This window comes from Perca fluviatilis, chromosome 13 (genome assembly GCF_010015445.1).
Source record: "Perca fluviatilis chromosome 13, GENO_Pfluv_1.0, whole genome shotgun sequence".
NCBI classification, from domain to species: Eukaryota; Metazoa; Chordata; class Actinopteri; order Perciformes; family Percidae; genus Perca; species Perca fluviatilis.
The window spans coordinates 8,980,941-8,998,272 of NC_053124.1; the positions used below are offsets into that span (position 1 = coordinate 8,980,941).

Consider the following 17,332-nt stretch of genomic DNA (forward strand, 5'->3'; position numbering starts at 1 on the left):
ACTGGATCGTTCAGTGTAATCATTACTTTTCATTTCAGTCATTAGTATGCCATCCGTTTACAGTTCCAACATAATCTGCACATAGTGTTGGGTGTGTAGGATTTACATTGATGTTAAATTTACACTATTTCAGCTCACTGTGATCGTTTTGTAGCTCCTTTTTGCTCATGAAAATTGGAGAAAAAAAAAACCATGTGAAAATTGCAACAGGTCACGGAAGCCGCACCCACCTTCATTCAAAGCACCTCTGCCATGTCTGTGTTGTAACGTTGCACACTGTAAAATATTACAGACCCATTTAGTTATGTCCACTTATTTCTTATTTTTAACTGAACGAGCTTATACAAGTTGTGGATTTTGAACTCAACTTTGAGTTTTTGAAAGTTAAACTTGCATTTATTCATTGGGTTGACTATTTAAAAAAATAGTACCCGTCAACAACTTGTGAATTTCACTCTTCTCAAATTGAAATGGAAAGTTCTTTTCAAAAGTCCTAGCTCCGCCCATATTTAGACCAACCCCGATCTGCGTACTGCAGTCAGGACTGCAATTGGTTCATTGGCTGGCCAATTCCCATTATGCAAGGCGGTAAATAGAGTTGTGTTAAAATTTGCAGAAAAGTTTGCAGTTTGTTCGAAATACAAAAATTAGAATGTAGTGTTTTGTTGCCTGGTAATTGTCATTGTTGTGCTGGTTTACATTTGTAACCATGAGTTAAGTGATTGTTATGTTTGATAAGAAGAGGTGGAGTATTACAGTGTTAGACATTGAGCAGTAATAGGCTTCCTTCAGCCATTAATCTGCGGCATGTCACTTCACTAGTGGCCATTTTGTTTTAAGTGACGCAAGATCAGCAGAGAGACCGCTATTTCCGGGGCCCTGGGGCGGCCCCACCCAAGCACCCACACTATCTCTGCTATGAATGTGGTTATGTTGTTTCAACTTGAAACTGTGAGTTGAAATAAAGCAGAAAAGTATGTCTGTTATAATAGGCAAGAAAGGCTTCTTGCATTATTAAAGAAAATAAATGATTTGTTTTAACTTAAAGTATGAAGTTAAAGCTGCAGTAGGTAAGATTGTGAAGATCCAGGACTTTGCCAACAAATTTGAACATCGACAACTTCTCAGTCCCTCCCCCCTTTCTGCTGCAGCCCAAACCGTCTCCTAAGCCCCTCCCACACAAGGGAGTTTGACAGAACTGCCGGCATGTCAGACAACATGTTCAATAACTAAACACTAAGACAACGTTAACTTTACTCACCAACAGTAAAACGATGCTAACTAGCAGGCTAGCGTTAGCCATTTCAGCATCACATCAGACCGACCACTGTGCTAACGTTACTATCATCCTCACCAACGTAGCTTTGTGGACTTTTGACTACTAATAACCAAGTGAAAGATAAATCATTCATGGTAATTATGTTACCTGTCGAGAAGAAATGTGGCTACATCTGCATCGTTCTTCAGATCTTTAAAATCCTGCAGCCACGCCACCTCTGAAAAGCCGCTCCAATATTCACCGGAGTTTTGGAAAACTTTTCTGCAGCTCGTGCCCGGGGAGGGGCGAAGGGAGAACGCTATATATGCGTGTACGTGCCTGAGCAGTGATTGACAGACAGACAGACCACCCCTGTGACCCTGATTGGAGAAAATCGCCCGGGAGAGGTGGAATTTTGCCAATGGCACTACAGGCTGTAGGAGGTGCCAGAGGAGCTGTCTTTTTTTTTTACATAATTCATGTAGTTCTACTGGAACATAGGGTCAGTTTCAGCAAATATGACAGAAAGTTAGTTTTATAAGACTTACCTACTGCATCTTTAAACCAAGTAATACAAAGTTAAATCAACTAAAAGAACAACTTTAACAAAACTAGAACAGTGTAGTTACATCAACATCATTAACTTTAACTTCTAACCGGCAATTTCCACTGGATGCGGAACGTCTGCGGAACGTCTGCGGAACGTCTGCGGAACGTCGACGGAGTCATTAGGTTTCCATTAAAGTCAATCTGTGTATTTCCACAGACTGCGGAACGTCTGCGTCCCGACTCCGTCCCAGTTCCGTCAGTCCGCAGCCCTCCGCAGCAGATACGCAGAGCTTCTATTTTTGACGGACGCCGGAGAGCTCCGCAGCAATTCAGCACACGGCAGATAGTGCGGGACAGGAAGTCGAGCACAGAAACAAAATAAATATCTGGTTAATTTTCAAAATAAAATACACCGTGCTCACGGCGGATCATATTTCCCTGAACTACACCTTGAAAACACAGCTCAGAGTCGTTTCCCCTCTACTCCTCTGGATGGAAACGAACTGTTGTTGGTTTGGTGGTTCTATTCTACCTGAATTCGCGATAACTTGTGGGTCCTCGCGACTACAGCTGTCAGTTACGGCCGCAGCCGTTCCGCAACAAATCCGGAACCGGTGGGTATTGACGGACGGCGGAGCACGCAGCAGACACGCAGCGGAGCCGGTCCGCAGCTGTTACGCATCCAGTGGAAATCCCCGGTAAGTTGAAACGAAGGCAGTCTTCAAGTTGAGTGAACTTCGATATTCAAGGCAGCAGGTGAACTTTAATTTCCAAGTTAAACTAACATGACATTTATTACAGTGCAGTTTCTTCTGAAACTGGAATGACAAACAACGCAAAATGCAAAGCTCTGACACTGAGCAGACATACAGTACGTTACTGTGAGGACTTCACAATCTACCTATTATATTTGATCAGCTTTCCTCAGACAGTTGTAAATAAGGAAAGACATTTTTATTTTTATGCCCTCAGTTAAATGAAATTGAAATGATAAATTGATAGTTAATTGAACTTTAGTTAAAAGTTATTTTACTGTTAAACAATGAAATTATGATTTATGATGTGTACTAATTATAAGTACTGCTATAATTTATGTCTACTTTTACAATAGTGTGATATAAAATGAGTTTATACATTTAGACAGATAATATATAATACTTAGTCACTGGTTAATAATTGTTTTGTAAACCATCTGTAAACATTATTTGGATGTTTATTATAAATCTGAAACTAATGCTTATAAAAGAGTTAATGATTGATGTAACTTTATTTAAACCGGGACAGTGCACAATTAAACATTAACCTTGAATAAAATCAACACATTCTCACTCCCAGCGCGTCAAAAAGCGGCACTTGAACAGGTGCCTTTGGCATTTGTTATTGACGCAAAAAGTCTCTGTTAGCTGCAGATTTAGACGCGCTTGCTCGGGACTATTGGCGTCACTTTTTGACACTCTCAGGACTTGCGTCTAGCCCTTTGGCGTCATATTTAGACGCGCTTGTTCGGGACTCTATACATCACTTTTTGATGCTCTGGGTCGGGACTGATCTGCTCTGTATTTTCTACTACACAAGAGGCGTGATCAACGGGCATAGTTCAAATGACTGTACGCAATTGGATAGTCCTTCACCCAATCAGACCAATGATCCGGTTGACGTACCTTGCAGCAATGGGGTTTGAGCTGAGCTCCATTCTGTTGGCCAACTAGCAGGGCTAGCTGGTAAATTAGGCTTTTACCAAAGCCGGTCAGCAGTAAGGCAAACGCATCCTTCCTTTGTAGGAATTGTTCCAGGGCAAGTTTCTGTTCCGTTTTCAGAGAAAACTTCCCTTTGAAATCTTTTAAAACGGCAGCGACCATGGCATCAACGGGTTGCTGCGCTTCGGTGGCCACCATGTTGAATGTAAACAAAAAGCTGCTTGCCGTCGCTTCTCTATCATCCTTGTGTTAAAACCCGCCAATAGCGCGGCAGGTGGATAAGCCAGTTTGTGATTTGCCTGAGCTGCAGTGCAAAATCAAATCGCCGGCAGATCGGGCTGGATTTACCCATTCTAGGGTGGCGTTACAAAAGAAGGCAAAGCACTGCTAAGTGGATGGAGTGATTAGCGCAACACCTGAAAAAAACCACAGGGCTTCTCAGGTGCTGCGTGCAAATCACTCCGCCCAAGTAGCAGTGCTTCGCCTTTTGAGAATATAGTTCCCAGTATGTATACGGTTAGAAGATGGCTGTGTCTCATGTGACCTTGTTATTTGTACACCCTGTGACTATACAAATAACAACATGTAAATAGGAAAATGTTGGTGTTATTTTGTCACTTATTGGGAGCAGTAGGCTAGATGGAGCCGGTTACCTCCAGGATCTGTGCTAAGCTAGGCTAGCGGTGGGTGCGTCAGACAGAGTTAGAACACGCACAGAGATGAGAAGGGTATGTATGGACTTATCTAACTCTGGGGGATACGGGGAATAAGACAAAGTCCCAATAAGTCGCTGTGTTCCTTTAATATACTGTATATAAAACGTTAAGCTGTGTGCAACCATAAACTGTTAAAATAATAATACATGAACATAACTAATAATTAGTAATCGTTAATTGTTTGTTGTGTCAATCATGAGCAGTGATTGACATGCAGTTAGACACCCCCCCTGGCCCTGATTGGTGCATCTGAACAGGGAGCTGTGGATTTTTGCAAATCACACTACAGGCTATAGGTGGTGCCAGGGGAGCCGGATTTATTTTTAAATTACCTGCGTCATGTAGTTCTACTGGAACATAGGGTCAGTTTCAGCAAATATGACAGAAAGTTAGTTTTATAAGTCTTACCTACTGCACCTTTAACACACATTTAATTTCATGGATGCTCACACATTGTGGATGTGATAGGGATTGTAGACAAATCGTGATCAGCTGAAACTTTTTTTTTTTTTCTTTAATTTCAGGGATTATCAACTTTAAAGGATAAAAGTACGCAGAGATAAGGTGAGTCATATGGAGGTTTTATTTCACACACTTTTTTTTTTTTTTTTTCTCGTCCATGTTCCATTAAATCCAAGGTTTGGGTGTGTGTATTACAAACTGAATATATGTCCATGCACACATGACATTGCCCTAAGTATATGGACACTCTAATCTTACATTTGCATGTGACTGTTGACCATATCATTCCAAAACACTTAATGTTCTGTATGCTGACGTCAGTCCTGATGAGCTTCTGAAATATGATGCTTTGGAACAGTGCCATAGTACTTACCATCAGCAGCAGCAGCGGTGGAAGAAGTGAAGAAGAACTCAGATCTTTACACACACACACACACACACACACACACACACACACACACACACACACACACACACACACACACACACACACACACACACACACACACATTTCCTGGAGATCAGGAGGATTATTTATCATAAACATTTCTGGGAAACAGCTTCTCATGAAGGGGGAATTCAGTATCATATTTAAGTCAAAGATAAAGTAGTAATACTGCAGTGTAGAAATACTCTGTTACAAGTAAAAGTCCAGCATTGAAAATGTTACTTACTAACAATATGTACTTCAAGTGCCAAAAGGACTTATTTTACAGAATGATTTATATATATTCTATTATATTATTGGACATAATGCTGGGTTGCTTAACCTGTATCATAATTTATTAGTTGATTTAAAACTCGAAATGATAATATAAATCTGCAAAGTAACTAGTAATTAAAGCTGTCAAAGAAATGTAGCAGAGGCGCGGGAAGTCATTTCCAGCAGGGGGTGCGGGGTGCTGGCGGGGTGCGCAGAACAACTCTCCCTCTGCCCCCCCCCCCCCATGAAGTAGGCTACATACTGCTATGTACTGCACGCGAACTATATAGGCACTAAATCACATGCCAATCACTACTGGTCCAAAAGATTCCTTTTGCAGCGGCCCGGTTTAAATCCGACCTGGCGGCCCTTTCCTCTCGTGTCATTCCCTCTCTCTCTCCCCCGTTCCTGTCTATCCACTCGTCACTATCGAATAAAAAATAATAAAAGATGAATGACTAGTCCAGCTGAGCAGGCTTCAAGTATGCCTTTCCAGTTCAAATAAACCAAGTACGCCATCCTGACTCACACATCACAAGACAGTGTTACAATTAATTAAATCATACCAAAGCGTTGTATGGTTCAAGACTATGGCGATATAGTATTCACTATAAATCACCCAAGCAGAAAGCACAATAGTAATTCTGAAACGTGATTGACTGAAGATACAACAATACCATCACACAACACAGCTGAGCGCAGGTTGTTAAATAACAGTCACTTAGTCAGCTGCAACTTCACAAACTGCAAAGCCAACATATAGGCTACTGCACGCACTTGACAACTTACTCTCACACAGGCCTATAGCAGCATCACAAAATTATTATGCAATACGTCTGATATGCATGGCATTTCAATAAACTAAACAAAATATGTACATTATCTGGTCACACGGTCACAACAGATTATATTAACCTACTCAATTTACAGATAGCATAATAGCTCTTACCTTTAGAAGTTCTAATTTCTTGTCTTTTTCTTTGCAAAGTCGCAGATCAAATCCTCAAAGTCCAGCTCCCTCAGCAGCTCGCTAAACCCTACTACAGATGCACTGCTGTGTGTTGGTAACTTTACAGGCAACGCAATAAATGTCTCCGGTGGACAGTGAATATAGAATCCACTCCCGTGGTACCGTTTCACCGTGGTGAAGGTGTCGGGTCTGTGCCTCGTTAGTGAGAGAGCGGGTCTTTCTGCCGCCAGCCTCGTCCCCCTTCCGAGATGCTGGACATTTAGCCGCCGATTCTGAAAGGCTAATATCCCTCTGGGTATAACTTCCTCCCGGACGGTCTCTGTAATCGGTCCCCGTAGTGCAGGGTCTTCAGAGATGATGGTACCTGTGGTGCTATTACCTTGTTCTGTAATGCTGATGACCGTCCGGCCTCATCTCTGTCTTTTTCCACAACAACTTCGCTAAAGTTAACGTTAGCTACCGTTAGCTGTGGCTGAGTGTAGCTGGTAGAAGGCAGCGATTCTTCCAAGCTAACATTAGCTACCTCCTCGACATCCTCCTTTCGCCGTCTTTCCCAGCTCTTTTTAAAAGCTATTTATTCGCGGGACATTTTTTATAGCAGCCGCTTCTTTCTCTCCCTTTTCCACACTTTCACTCGCTGATACAACCCAATCTGACCGGGGATCAGTTACAAATTAATTCCACTCTTTCAATCTCAACTCGTTCTTAGAAAACTGATCTTGATTCAGTGCGATGTAAACAACCTGCTCTATGCCCACCCACCTTTATCTTTAGCCAATCTACACAGTGCATGCGGCCTTCTCCCAATCATTACACTAAACAACTTTTACTTTATTCTGATTGGATAATTATCACCATAATGATTAATGCCCATTGTGTAATACGGGCTTGCCGACGGTTTGACAACAAGGGGTGCTGCCACCAACAAGGGGTGCTGCCGCACCCCCAGCACCCCTACTTCCCGCGCCTATGAAATGTAGTGCAGTAATGGCCGGGTTGGATCAGTGGTTAGAGCAGGTGCACATATATTTAGAGGTTTTTGCCTCGACCCAGAAGGTCCAGGGTTCGAATTCGACCTGTGACAATTTCCTGCATGTCCTCTCCCTCTCTCTCCCCTTTTCTCATCTAGATGTCCTGTCAATTAAAGGCAGAATAGCCCAAAACAATAATCTTTAAATTTAGTGCAGTGAAACGTAGAATATTTACCTCTGAGATGTAGTGGAATAGAAGTAGAAAGTGGCATGAAATGGAAATACTCAAGTAAAGCGGTGATTCCCAAACAGGGGTACAGTGGAAATACCCTTATTTAGCCTATGTGAAGAAGAAAAACACAGATGACAATATAAAATATATCAAAAATATAATGGAAAGTATGTTGTTGCGTGTCATTGGGCCTTTTTGAAGTGGGTATATGGAAATCCTGGAGCTTTCTTAATGGGTATACTGCGTATACCTGCGTATCACGTAAACTACACTACTGGTTCAAATGAAGGGAAATCGTAATGCTGTCAGCGCCCAGATTGAATTAAGTCAACTGTTACACCTGAACACCACATGTTGCAGTTGTATAAGAGAAAACTATTTAGCAAGCGAGCACAGAAAAGGTAGACAAAAGTAATGACTTAACAGTTTAAATGATTAGCTAAAAGTAATGAAGAAATGGTTGTAGTAGTCAGCTAAAAGTAATGTTATGGATACATGGTTCAAATATTCAGCGTCACTCCAAGAAGTAGTAGCCTAGTAGTAGTACGATTGCTGACCAAACCAACTTTAACATTGACATTTCAATTGTATGAATAACAATACACTCTTATGTAATTTATATAAGTGTTATAATACATATACACATATAATTTATGTTAATAAAAAAATTGAAGGGGTACGTGAGTTGATCTGACATAGGGCTATGAGGTATACCTTAGACTAAAAAGGGTTGGAAACCATTGAAGTAAAGTACTGCAAAAATGTACTTAAGTACACTACTAAATTACTAAGTAAATGTATTAGTTACATTCCACCATGTACCATCAACATATACAGGAAAAAACCGTTAGCAACTTTCAATCTGGGCGTTGATAGCATTACGATTTCCCTTCCTTTGAACCAGTGGTGTAGTCTACGTGATACACAGGTATACGCAGTATACCCACTAAGACAGCTCCAGGATTTCCACATACCCTTTTAAAAATGCTCAATGACACGCAACAACATACTTTCCATTATATTTTTGATATTTTTATATTGTCATTTGTGTTTTTCTTCTTCACATGGACTAAATAAAGGTATTTCCACCGTAAATTGGTGCATAAAAGTGTATCCGAATGCAGGAAATGAAGTCTTTGACGCTCAAAATAACCCTGGGGGTATATAGTGTATGAAGCTTATATTAAAGATTATTTCTTTCTGATTTGGGATGGCGATAGCTCAGTCTGCAGGGAGTTGGTTTGGGAACCTGAGGGTCACCGGTTCAAGTCGGACCAAAGTACGGAGAGCGGACTGGTAGCTGCCGGTTCAGAAAGGCACCGGTCCCAAAACTGCTCGGGGGCACCAGTCCAGCACTCGCAGCTCCCCCCCCCCTCCCCCCCTCTCACTCTAAAATCTCTCCATTTGTGCATATACAGTATAGGTCCTGAGCATGTGTAGTGTGTGTATTTCAGGCCTGTTTATAATGTGTGTTCTAACAACAAAGTGAAAGAATTGTAATTTCAATAAAGTATAAATAGCAATGTGTTTTTTTCAATACGGAAGTATTTATGTAACTGTAAAATATTTTGCTACTTTTTCACTTAATTATAAAGGAGTACAAAAATAAATAAATCCGATACGTCTCTTTTGCAGGTGTTGATTTACAGTCCAACATTTTTCAAATACGTCTACGAGTGTTGGCTTGAAGGTCATGGACGGTATCCTTCCACCGGCTTCCTCAGCTTACTGCTCGCTATCCACATATGTGATGAAGTGAGTTGAACCACCGCATGATGGACCTTGACACACGAGAGCTACTGAAAGTCCTCAGAGAAGTGGAATAACTTTGTACATTGCACTTTCACAATACTGGAATGTGTTTTGAAAAATAAGGAATCAGAACTGAAAATTGAATAAGATCCACAGATGAATAGAGAGGCAAAGTCCCTCCACTTCCCAATGGGCCCCAATGGGACCTTATTTCAGTAAAGAAATATGGTAGTGAATAGTGGAGAGACGAATCATTTTTTTGATCCCATTTGAATTGAGCCATGAATTAGGGCCACGTGTGAAAAATGTACTTGAGTTCTGAGTTTAAAGTCAGAATTCTGAGAAAAACACAGAACTTAGAATTCTGAGAAAAATCTCAGAATTCTGTTATTTGTTGGAATTCTGACTTCTTTCTGAGTTCTCAGAGCTCAAATAAAATGTTCACGTGGCCCTAATCCTCCTCTGTAAATTACACGCATGACGTTCATCAATTTAAAAGATAATTTAGCAAGTGAAGAAAGTCAGTTTGTCGTAGTACCACTAAGTTTTGAGTGAAAGCGCTCGGTGAACTACATACTGTATCTCCTCTCCCCACAATTTACGTCCCCTCTGCTTCTGACACGGTGCTTTTGTTCCTCGTCTGCTCCAGGTCAGTGTGTTTGGATTCGGTGCAGACCAGAATGGAAACTGGCACCACTACTGGGAGCAGAACCATTTGGCCGGAGCTTTCCGACACACGGGAGTCCATGATGGAGATCACGAATATAATGTCACTCTGCTGTTGGCAGACAAGCACAAAATCCGAATGTTTAGAGGCAGATGATGCCAAGCCCATATGTGCGGCGGGATGATCACCAAACGAACCTCTGCAGCCTTTCAAGGTTTATTTTTCCTTTCGCCTCACGCTGGAAGAACATTTTATTTTTTTTTGGTCGTGATTTCCAAGACATTGTCAAATGAACTCTTCTGGTCTGTCCACTTTCTTTATCATATTTAAAGGGTAATTTCGGTTTTTGTCAACCTGGACCCTATTTTCCTATGTTTTTGTGTTTAAGTGACTGATGGAAACCCGAGTCTTTGAAATTGGTCGGGTATAAAGCGACAACGCTGTGAGCAGCTGCCACAGACCGGGCTGCAATGTAATCCTATAGGCCAAATGTGTATTGTTAATTATGTCCACTAAAAGTGCTTTATTTTGCCACTGAAAGGCTCAGATTATTATTCTAAGTGTCTGACAACATTATTAAAGTCATCTTATTAAGATTTATTCTTTTTTCCCTTTCCTTTATTGTGTCTTATATCTTTTTTTGTGCATGTTATAGTTTTACAAAGTGAAAAAGCCCAAAGTCCCCCCCAAAGGGACTTACCATCTCCAACAGAAAACACTGTTCACAAACTGCTCCAAACAGCTCTATTGTAGTCCAGCCTTTACTTCAGAGACAAACGTGGGTCACTTTGTAACACACGTTCTAATCACTTTGTAACACACGTTCTAATGCTCGCCTAGCTGCTAGCGTGGCACGCCCTCATACTCTGCTTCTGACTGGCTAGTAGTCCTTAGCTAGCTACTGCTCATGTGCGACTCCCAACAAAGATGGAACAGAGGTGAGATGCCTCACTCTGTAGCTAAAACAGAGAGCTCAACACACAGGGTGAAAAGAGGAGCTGCAGCAATGGGCAGTACAACAAATACATGGTGTTAAAAAAAAAAAATAAACCATGTAAACCTATTCTGATATAAGCTCTTAATACAATTATGAACCTGAAAATGAGCATGATATGAGCAGTTTAAAACATATTTGTTTAACCAGAAACAGCTCTGAGATCACTAGCACTAAACCCACCAGACTCTATTATAAAAAGCAACACTTTTAGCGTGTATAGAGCCACCATATTTTCACATGTAAATCGGTAAACTGTGTGTTTATTTCAACCAAAATGTGTGATGGTTGAAAAATTATTACAAATCCTTTCCATAATGTTGTCAGACACTATATAGAATAATAATAATAATAATAATAATCTGAGCCGGTCAATGGCAAAACAAGCATTTTTGTTAACGTAAATGGAAGGTGCACAATTGCCCTATAACTCACATTGTAGCTTGTTTCGCTGACTGCCTTATGCAGCGGTCTTGCTTAATACTGTACCGATTTCAAAGCGTATTCTTCCCATCAGTCACTTAGACACAAACACCTAAGTTAGACATTAAGGAATTCCAATTCTTAAACACAATCCAAACAGACCCATAGAGCTTCTGTCTTTGTGTGCCCAAACATGACAGATCATCTACAAGATAAAAGCAAAACTGCCTTTTCTTTGTGTAATCCCAACTGCAATGTGTGTGGGAGTGAACAGATAAGACAAGAGAAGAGGCCCTGTCACAAGCATGCTTTACATAAACCACTTTAGTACTTTGATCTGTTTGACTATGCTGTAAATATCACTTCAATGTAAATTTCCATCTTAATGGCAGGTAGGACCAAATTCAAGCTACTCGCACTACAGAGCTACTCGCATCTTGCTTGTCTGATTGCAGCTGTTAAATAATAGTTTGACAAGGCCAAGGGACACTTCAAGTTCAAAACTAACCCTCAAAGAACATCTTTCACTATAATGTGACAGTTATATGTTAACCGCAGGGCCGTAGCCAAGGTTTTAGAAGTGCTCAGGACTTGAGTCCCCCAAACCACAAGATTGGCGGTTCGATCCCAGGCTCCTCCGGCCACATGTCGTAGTGTCCCTGAGCAAGACACTGAACCCCAAGTTGCTCTCTGGATGTGTCGAGGCTGGCCGGATGCCTAGGCAGGAGTACGGAGTTCTGGACCCAAAATGCACGACACGTGAGGAGCTGATGCAGGTGAACTATTTATTAAAAGAGAAAAATCCCGGTTTACGTGAATGCTGAAGCGCACAAATCCAAACGGAGAGAAGAAAATCCAAAATAGCCTACTTCAACACTCCAAAAAGGCATCAAAAGCTCCAACACAAGGGTTAGGCAGACAACAGGTACAGGAAAGGAGCAGGAACACTCCACAATAGAGGACCGAGCCAGGCCAGCCTAGATTGGATCATCGGCGATCGCCGCCCAATGCATGCGCGTTAGATTTGTGTCTGACTTGATCCTGACTTGCTCTGATGTCATGCACACGTGTGCAATGATAACCTCACGAGATCAAGGCGGCCGCAGTTTTTAGAGCCAGGCGCCGCAATTGCTCTCCACTGACTGCAATACCCAGGGCATGATGGGAAAGGCCTGGCTCTCATCTGATCTAACAGCTTGGTTCAGAATCGTCTCAACGTGATGTTTTATGTCATCTTTTTGTTGTTGTTTCTGAATTGGAGGGATTTTTAACTGCTATTTGTCTGATTTAAAGGCTTATTCTGTACAGAACACATGTTGTGTGGCTGATAGTGACGTTTAGAAGTCCGAGAGACTAAATCCGTTTAGATTACAGCTCATCTGCAGTCTGTTGTATTTTAACATCAGCAACAGATCGCATATAGAGCATTTTAACAAGCTGCTCTTTATAAAAACCACTGGAGACTGTGTACAAGTTGATTTTCGGGTCTGATAACATTTTATTAAATCAGAATTGGACCCGGAACAGGATGTGGGTGTTTCTGTGACTTCCTGTTCAGACTGAAGGCTGCTGGAAACGGCTGGAAACTGTCCGACTTGACCGCACCTTACGCTTTACTTGAAGGTATCTCCATAAGAGTGACATGACACGGTCATGAACGTGTCATAAACATTATAAACAAGTCATAAACGTTTATGACCTAACGCAACTGTCAGTGTCATTCAGTTTTTGTCATGACAAGTTAGGGTTAGGGTTAGGGTTCATGTGTTATGACTGTGTCATGACACAGTCATAACACATGAACCCTAACCCTGTCATGTCACTCTTATGTAGATGGCGTTCAAGTAAAGTGTTACCCAATACAGAAAGTAAACCTAGGGAAACCTATAAGTTGAGTACAGGAAAAACAACTGAACAAGTAACAAGGAAACCGGAATCAGTCAACCACGGGGCATGAGTTAACAAAATAAAACAGGAAATATGACAACAGAACAACCACAACCCTAACCCTAGGATGCTGTATGTGTAGCTGTCCACTGCTCTAAATACATAGGATGGGTTAAATGCAGAGATTGAATTTCCACTACTTTGTACTGTCAGTTGTATGTGACGGATTTAGAATACAGTTTTTATTTTATTTTTTCAAATACACCTCTGCACCCACTTTTGACCACAAAGATTTAAATCTCTGAAGTTATTCAACTTCGTCATATTTCATAGATTCATTGATTTGTTCAATTAGGCCCATTTCTGAATGTTATTTCTCAACACGATGGTCAACATAGTTTTTTTAAAGCCCTCTCCACACTGCCAGAAATACAATTTTGGTGAATCCTTTTCCTTTATTTATTAATTTTTGTTAACCTAAAATGGTATGTTTTGAGTATGTGAGCCCTAACGTTATATTATCATATTGCTGTTGTGTTGTTTTCCTTTTTATCTGCTGTTTATTTAAAAAAAAAGCACTTTGTAACTTTAAGAAAGTGCTCTATGAATTAAGTTTTTATTATTTAATTGTAACACTTCTTATCATTGAAATCTGTAATTACACAGACTATAGGGGTGCCTTATCATTCAAATCAATGATATACTGTACATTTCTGATGAACATTGTGACATATATAATTAATAAAAAAAAGTCATTGTTACCGTAAGTGACTTTAATGGGAGCTTTTTGGAGGCTTAATTGTTATTATCAATAGCATTACGAAAGTTGTCAGCAACCTTTACACTTTTATGATATTGTTGTGTATACAGTGTCAATATGAAAGAATCGAATGCACTTAACATACAGCATAACCATCTGAAGTATTTGTCGGTGAGATTGTTTTGTATACGCCACAGAAGAAAATGTTGGGCCTGTACATTTTTGGCAACATCTCTGCAGATTTGATAAAAACACAGCTATGTTTCGTGCAGGATTGAAATTATTATTTGTATTTGCTGAACTGGTTGTAGATGTGTGAATGCAGTATGACTTTATGTTATCATCTTCACCGACAAATCTGTTATCTGAAGTGTTATTTCAGACTTTTTTTTTTTTCTTTTCAGGAATAGAGAGCTCGGTGGCGTTTATGTAATAGGCTATGATTTGCTCCATTGTGCCTTGAAACATAATGGGACATTTGCCCGGTCAGTGTCTTTAGATACAATGTCCCAGTGGTGTAGTCTACGTGATACACAGGTATACGCAGTATACCCACTAAGAAAGCTCCAGGATTTCCATATACCCACTTAAAAATGCCCAATGACACACAACAACATACTTTCCATCATATTTTTGATATATTTAGAATTGTCATCTGTGTTTTTTTTTCTTCCCATAGGCTAAATAAAGGTATTTCCACTGTAAATTGGTGCATTAAATTGTATCCGAATATAGGAAATGAAGTCATTGATGCTTAAAACTTCCCTGGGGGAGGACACCCAGACCCCCCACTATGATATGCCCACCCCTCCCCCAAAGGCAGATTCTGGCCAATATACAGTACAGTACCCCCATTACAATAAGTTAGACTACACCACTGCATTGTCCATCCTAAGCAGTCTAAGCAGCGACACAAGTGATGCTGGATTTCAAATGATTCAACCTATCGTGAAAATGACCCGTGCAAGAATTTCATTCATTCATTTTATTACCTACTTACTTTTACGCTCGTACTTTAGTTTTCCTGACCTCAAAACCAAGCTTAGATTCAGGATTATTAAGGAAATGAAAAAGCATTGTGATTTGTTGTCTGTATGATCAATACAATGCAATACTTGTTTTGGTTAAAGATCTTTTTCCCCCCTCTCCATGTGAGAGCGAGCTGAGAAGAAGAGACCCCACATGATTTGTTCAATTCTAATTTGTCACTTTGGAGACAGCGGTGTACATGTGTTCTGCAGGGGACACTGTCACCTAGTGGACAAGAACATACATCAGCATTGACGCCACTTGATTTGTCCATTCTAAGACTGATGCCATGACTTTAGTGTTAGCTGACACTTTTAAAACTGGGTTCAAACACAATTACCAAGTCTGTCACACATCTCTATTTAATCTACTTCTCCATCCAGTTTAGGTTTTAGGACAAGAGATTTGTTTTGCATTTTTCCAGTTGCAGTTCATTGATATTGACTTGTGTGGGAGAGATAGATAATGAAAAACTTGATTTATTCAGTTATCAGCGGACTCCCACAATAGAGAAACACACAATTGGAGCTTTTTTTGTGTTGTTTGAAAAGGACAAGGAGGTTAATTAATTCTAAATAATACATGTGCATATTTTTTGTGGGAAGCTATAATACAGGCAAGCTCCATTAACAGTATAAGATGGCTAGCAGCCTGTGCATTATAGACAGGTATACGAAGACCACAAGTTGAGGGTGGTGTAAATGAAGGAATTAGACAAAGGAAAATGTGGATGATTATAAATAAAAGAGGTCCGTCATTTCAAGAAATATATCACTTTTTAGTGGTTCTAGACAGCATAATAGTTGTTTCTATAAACATCAAGAGGTTATGCCTAGGGGCAGGGGCGTCGGAGATGGGGGGGGGGACTGAGTACCCAAAAAGATGCTAGAATGAATAGCTGTGGATGCGGGGTTGGGCCCATTGAAAATGCCTTTCTACAGGGCCCAGAATTTTGTGCTACGCCCCTGCAACAACTTATACCTAACAGCTTTATTTTCCCTTTCTGCTGTTGGTTCGCTTTCCCTCACAGATATTCATCTCTGTCATTTCATTTTCATTTACGGGGTGAAATCAGAAGCATGTTCATTTGTCAGCTTTAAATAATAAAGGGGGGGGGGGTTATTTGAGTGCCCCTCTCTATGTGGTACATTTGTTTAATCCACCATTACAACTAATACATTCATAATAAAACACGTGTGAACGCCAGCAGGTTCCTGTGGCTATTATCTCTTCTTTCCATCTAATAGTCAAGAAAAACATTTTTGCTGAGATAATCTATGTATATTAAACAGATGATGTGATTCCATCAGAATATAACACGGAACTAATATAATGAATGGCACACTGTGCTTCAGCAGCGGGATGTTTGCTTTTTAAATGGTATGCTTAAATGAGATTAAAAAAAACCCACATCAACTACAGTTGTTATCCCTGGAGACTTGGCACTGAGTGCTGCTACACATCTCTGTTCTTTTTATTATTATTATTATGATGAAGGAGCTCAGCGTCTCACAGCTTGACTTCACAGTGCAGCTGTTTTGTGGCTGCTGTGGGAGAAAATTGCTCATTTTCACAAATTAGTATAAGAAGTGCATTTGCTGAATCAGCAGTCACACTTCCTTTTGGTTTTTGCTCAACTAGATATCCATAGTTGTATCCATTGTAAACAGCACAAACTTCGTTCAAACATATAAAAAAACAACTCACAAACTGTTTAGGAGTTATTGTATGCTATGGAATGCATTGGAGTCCAATTTACTCACATTGTTTTTATATCTCAGCCTTTATGCACTGTACATGTTACATTAAAATTTCAAAATGCTCAGCTTGGCATACTGATTATGTATGAGCTCATAATAATGGCATGGGAAAGGTAAAGAGGTATATAAAGCATTAAATCGAGTCCCATTAGATTTCATTTCACACCTACAGTATAATGCAATTTGAGTAATTTTAAGTTATGCATTGCATTACAGCCTATAGGGTCTAATTCAGTCTGAGAACTCCCTCATTGTATACACAATGCAAACTCTATTGCATTTATAAGTTAACATTCAGTATGGAAAACTGATCAACCACGTAATAATCATAATCGAAGGCGTTATGATATAATGCATAAGTCAAGTGAAGTCATTTTATTTATATAGCACATTTAAACGAACAACAGTTGACCCAAAGTGCTTTACAGGTAGAACAGGGAAGGCAGAAACAGTATGCCTTAAAGATACATAATCACATGTGCGAGGTACCATAAATATAGTT

At 40.2% G+C, this 17,332-nt stretch overlaps 1 protein-coding gene across 1 annotated transcript in view; it reads left to right on the forward strand.

Moving 5' to 3' along the window:
• The window catches only part of LOC120571717 (CMP-N-acetylneuraminate-beta-galactosamide-alpha-2,3-sialyltransferase 1-like), a 114,404-nt gene extending 103,827 nt beyond the window's left edge, over positions 1-10,577 (forward strand). The window contains exons 5-9 of the mRNA XM_039820792.1: positions 4,011-4,020; positions 4,150-4,175; positions 8,828-8,837; positions 9,194-9,313; positions 9,960-10,577. Coding sequence (XP_039676726.1) covers positions 4,011-4,020; positions 4,150-4,175; positions 8,828-8,837; positions 9,194-9,313; positions 9,960-10,133 — 340 coding nt within the window. The 3' untranslated portion in view covers positions 10,134-10,577. The remainder of the gene's footprint in view (positions 1-4,010; positions 4,021-4,149; positions 4,176-8,827; positions 8,838-9,193; positions 9,314-9,959) is intronic.
• The last annotated feature ends 6,755 nt before the right edge of the window (positions 10,578-17,332 follow it).